At 29.3% G+C, this 5,292-nt stretch overlaps 1 protein-coding gene across 1 annotated transcript; it reads right to left on the bottom strand.

Moving 5' to 3' along the window:
• Window positions 1-402: 402 nt before the first annotated feature.
• Window positions 403-3,023, bottom strand: LOC119683189 (transcriptional activator Myb-like). Its single transcript, XM_038096807.1, has 3 exons — window positions 2,301-3,023; window positions 1,696-2,242; window positions 403-1,643 (listed from the first exon to the last, which is right to left on the bottom strand). Exons 1-3 carry the CDS (start codon window positions 2,877-2,879, stop codon window positions 433-435), a joined length of 2,337 nt encoding a protein of 778 aa, XP_037952735.1. The 5' UTR covers window positions 2,880-3,023; the 3' UTR covers window positions 403-432.
• Window positions 3,024-5,292: the final 2,269 nt, after the last annotated feature.

Genomic DNA, 5,292 nt, shown 5'->3' with positions numbered 1-5,292 from the left:
TAAAAATTCAAATTTAGAATATTTGAAGAATTTTAGATGCACTTTTATCTTTTGAAACTGCAATGATGGAGCTGTGCAAGTGTGTGCATTAAGTACCTTAGTAACTGGTATTAAATTACGACTAAATTTAGAAATTGAAATTTGCATTACATTCTTTTATAATTAAGAATTACATTTTTATTATTGATGTTTTGCTATATTTGAATATTATTACAGAATAATTTTTAGTTCATTGTATATAATTTTTTTAAAATTTAAATTTGTAAATATATATCTCTTTAATTATTTAAATGTCTTTTTAATATAAATTAATGCAAAAAAATATTAATATAAATAAGTATGTTATTATATATATATGATTATTATATACATGATGTTATATATAATTCTTGGAGGGATTGACGCATCATATATATACATATTTTTTGTTTTCTACAAAGAAAATCTCTTTTTTTTCAAAATAGGTTCTTCATCCGAATCAGCTTCAACAGCCTCAACAGCCTCAACAGCCTCAACAGCTTCAACAGCTAAGCTGGAACAATCATCATTATTTATAATAACACTTGCGTTACTCTTGACCTCATTATTTTGTTTTTGTGGTTCCTCTTCATCCGTTGGTATTATGTAATATCTATCGCAAAAAACGAATTTTTCCTTATTATTTTCATATGGATCATCTTCACTCATTAAACAAAGTGGCTTTGCGTTTAGTTCTGTGGGATTCAAGGTACAAGTTATAGCAACACTAAAAAATGTTAACTTTAGTCGTTCTTCAAAGAGTTTTACAGCCGGACTTTGATACACGTTTCCTTCAATTTTCATATTAGAGACATCTCCTAACAAACATAGTGCTCTATATCCAATTGTTGATGAGTAATTAGGTGGCAGACAGTCTAAATATTTGTTGGATATTTGCATGTCCACTGCTACTGTTTCTTGAAAACAAACTGGAATGCGAGATAGTAGTACATGGTCTACAAGTGTTGGAGTAGGTACTTTTAAAGTATTCGCCATAATATTTTTAGCTAAAATACTTGAAGGCCATTTTGTATAATAAGTATTGAATACGCTGTAGTCATGACCAAACTTAAAACGCTCATGCATTTCTGATTCCAATGACTGCAAGGTTTCAGATAAACGTTTTTCTTTGTCTCTCTTTGAAATTCTTGCCGACTTTTCTCGTTTCTTCTTAGTTACAAGTGACTGATATTTTAATATATTGGTTTGATCAGTTTCTACTAATTTAAGTTGAGTTTCAAACGTATCCGTTCTAATCAAATTGTCACTTTTCAAAACCCTATGCCGTGGTATGTCTTCAAGACTTGCATTTGGATTTTTTGCATAAAATTTTTTAATTGTTAAATAACGAGTACGACAACTAGTACGTGTATGGTTGCCTAGCAATTCAGCACATTGTAACCAACTCGATGGACCATGTTTCGAAACGAACTCTACTAATTTTCTGTCATCTTCGTACGTCCACGTTGTATTTGTATGACGATGCTTCAGGGTATTTAAGTAACGATTACGAAGTTGTAGAATAGTACGATCGGGAAACATTTGACGTGGTATAGTATTAAATTTTTCTCCATACTTTTTAACAAGACCAATAAGTAGGAGATCTTCCTCTGGTGAAAATGAGTCTAGAAACATATTTATATGTTATATTATTTTAAAAAATGTTTTTGTACTTACCATGATTTATGTTGGGCTTTAATCTGGTGGTGTAACGCGCTATAACATCACCTTTAGGTTTGAATCTAAAATACGATGTTACTACTGTCCAATCAGTAACATTATTGGTGGTATTTTTATTTACTAATTCAATTAATTTAGCATCATCATTTTTATCCCATTTTTTAAAACGATTTGGTAAGTTATAGCAGACATTATTCCTGTATTGTATAAAACACTGATAGTCAGAACGACCGCCTACTTCATTTCCAATAGCTTCCCAATTTTGAAAATTGTACTTTTGTACAGCTGTTATAAGGCGATTATTTTCCTCTACAGACCACTTTGAATGTTTAAGTGACGGATGTAGTAAAACATTCCATATTGCCTCACATGATGTTTCAGAATGTCTATGTTTGAGATCCCCAGCAGAAATTTGAAACCAGTCCATTGAGAATTTAGCATCCACTTTATCCAATAAATCTTTTAATTTAGAAGAGCACAAATAATCTTCCTTACTTTCCCATCTTACATTTATTAATTTCTTTTCTATTAATCTATTTATTAACTGAAATACAAGTTGTAAGTTCAATTGGAAAAAATTATTCACATGATCAATAAGTTACCTGTTCTTTTATACCACAAACAAGAGATTTTTTGTCTTTGTCAGTCCAATAATGACTGCTAACCAACCCTAAATCCATGGGAAAAAATTCTCCTTCTTTTTTACGTTGCATGTAATCAGCATTATTTGGAGCTCCATTCCCAGAAAAATCCTTAAAAAACGTGTTGCCGTCCAGATAATGTGTGGATGCCTTCAATAATGCACTTCGTTTAGAGACCTTATTGCATGTTCTTCTCTTTTTTACTTCTATCAATGCTGCATTCAGTTTGAAACGGGACCGAATTCGCTCCAATTGAAACGTAAATATTTTTTTGAAATTTTCCAATTGTTCTATTAAGATTTCATTTAGTTTTAAAGCATCTTTCACAGTAGAACCACATTCCTTATTTGGCAATTCTTTTATTAAGCAATGTAAGTTTTTAACGAGTTGTTCGCAGTCAATTTTTATAGTTTCTGTGTCAAGTTGACTATCAATTACTGCAGTATTATCTGTCCAAACATTTTCCTCGTTGTCTTCAATATCGCTTTCTGATTCATCGACTGAATCGCTTGAAGTATCGTCCTCATCGCTATTTTCCATAATTAATACCGATTTAATTCTTTAAAAACACAAAATTGTGAACTACTTCAACACTACCTTCACCGCTTGCTTGTAGCACTGACACAACTTAATGATGGAGTCGCATATACAGCTGTTTGGATCAGTGTTGCATTGGGCATTTAGTAAAGTTAGACTAATTTTTAAATATAAATTTTTTTAGACCAATTTTGCGGTATGTTATTAATAAATTTAATAATAACTGCATGAATAGAAATAATTTATATGAATGAAGTATAAAAGATAAATTATAAGGTAAATTAATTTTATAAGTATTTAAGATGTGCTTATAAGAAGTTGGTGTTGCTGTCTAGTTCTTCTAGTGAGTTACAAAGTTGCAACGTCAATATGTACTGAGAAGAACAAGACTTTGTGCAATTTCTGAATAAGCACAATATTAATTGTGTAATTGTAGGTCTATGACACACTTGAGTAATATTTGAGGATTTATTTGATGGATTAATTTTTGATGCTTATGCTTACTTGATGAATTCTAATTCTGTAAATTGAAGTGATAAATATTTTAATAAGTAGTTTAATTTAATTTAATTTATTTTGGTATTCACAAAATGCAAACTAATTCTTTGCTTTCGCTGTTCATTGTTCTTTCTGGCACTAAGAATAGCATGCTCGTGTAAATGTAGAATAGAACATATGAAAAAATTAGAGAAGAGAAATATTATGTATATATTGTTTTTATTATTTTTTCAACAGTATCAAAGTATGAAAACTGTTATAAAAATTAATTCTAATCCTTAATTTTACTCAATTGTGTCATGAACCATAAACAAAGCTTGTTTCCATTTTTACTGGCTTCGCGTTCCAGTACACACAACCAGTAGGAATTGTGTAAAAAATGGTAACGAGTGAGATGAAGATAAATTTTATGTTATTATTGACCAAATTTTTTTTGTTATTACAGCTGATTTCTGTAGACAATGAGATACATTGTTGATTAAAAGAAAATGAAAAAACTCAGTAAAATTGAGAAAATTAACGAGTTAATTTAGTTAATTTCAGAGAAGTAATTTCAATTTGTTTTGTGTAAATTTTTTCATTAATTTAATTATAAATACAAATTATACATTATATAAACAACATCTGGCAGATAATGTTTAGATTTCATTTTCATTACTTTTTAAAATAAATTTCATATTTTTTTAATATATTTATTTAAAAAATTGAGAACGCGTGCTTTTACAGCCTCCAACTTAAAGTTATCAACAGTGAGGTGGGTCCAAGACGCTTAGGAAATTTTTTTGTTGACAAAAGTAGTTTGTTTTTTTCTCATTAACAACAATACCCATTAAAACCGCACCCTAACTTATTACAACCACAATAACTGCAATCAAAAAAAAAATATTAAAATTTTTTTCTTCGATTTTCGAGTTTATGGATAATGAATTAATTTTTACATACACCTTGCAAAAAATTATCTGTAAATTATCTTGAAATGATTTATGTTGTAAATTTTAATTAAGTGAAATCATAATAGTGACATTTCGTCAAAATCATTAATATCAGATAAATTTTGATGTGCATTACTTTCTTCTGCATGAGGCTAAAAACTTTCATCATTAAATTTGATAAACGACACAGTGGCGTGCAAAAACAACTTACTTAATTTAAGGCTCGCTTAAGAAAAACCGTTTTATCATACAAAATTCGACATAAAAGCTAAAGTCGCTTGAAATTTACATAATAAAAATGACAATTTATGAAAAAAATTCATTGACATTATATAAACATGCACATAACAATTTATCATACAAATGAATAATTGTCAAACATTTGGCAAAATGGAAATTTCCCGAAAATACAAATAGGTTGGCTATGGCGACTACTTGAAGCACCCTAAAATTTAAAAAATGAAAGATATTTTATTAATGCTTGAATTAATTTGTACAGACTTGTCTAAAATAGTCTAAATGGACTAATATGTGACGTATAAGGTCTCATATTTGGATTTAATTGGAGGAAAAACTATTGTATACTTTCCGTCTTAACTAGTCGAAATTTTTTACTTAGCAAATGATAAGAACATTCCGACTGAGAGATTTCTGATTACTATTAAGTTTCTATTTACATACCGAAAACTCAGGTGTCTGTCGACAAACAGTCAAATAAGTGCTTATTGTAAAACAACTTCACATGTTTAAATTTCAGTCGGCTCACCTGACCCCAAATTGTCAAGGGTTTATACCGGGTGAAGCAACTCGTTAAGCTAATCTGCAGTATTGTTGTGATGCCTAAAGTCTACACTTATAGTTTTGCTAGGTTTTATCTTCAATTTTATATACAGAATAAAACGAACATAACTTTTTAGATTTCAATTTTCGGAACATCTTAAGTGAACCACTTACCAGTATTAAATTGTGATAGAGTATCTTTATCA

Source organism: Teleopsis dalmanni, chromosome 2 (genome assembly GCF_002237135.1).
Source record: "Teleopsis dalmanni isolate 2A chromosome 2, ASM223713v2, whole genome shotgun sequence".
NCBI classification, from domain to species: domain Eukaryota; kingdom Metazoa; phylum Arthropoda; class Insecta; order Diptera; family Diopsidae; genus Teleopsis; species Teleopsis dalmanni.
This window is presented reverse-complemented; position numbering and strand designations above follow the sequence as displayed.

Bases quoted from the DNA above. Each gene is read 5' to 3' on its own strand.
- LOC119683189 (XM_038096807.1), bottom strand. From the start codon at position 2,879: ATGGAAAATAGCGATGAGGACGATACTTCAAGCGATTCAGTCGATGAA. The intron at 2,243-2,300 runs GTAACTTATTGA...CTTGTATTTCAG, and splicing joins TTTGTGGTATAAAAGAACAG to TTAATAAATAGATTAATAGA. The intron at 1,644-1,695 runs GTAAGTACAAAA...ATATGTTTCTAG, and splicing joins AAAGCCCAACATAAATCATG to ACTCATTTTCACCAGAGGAA.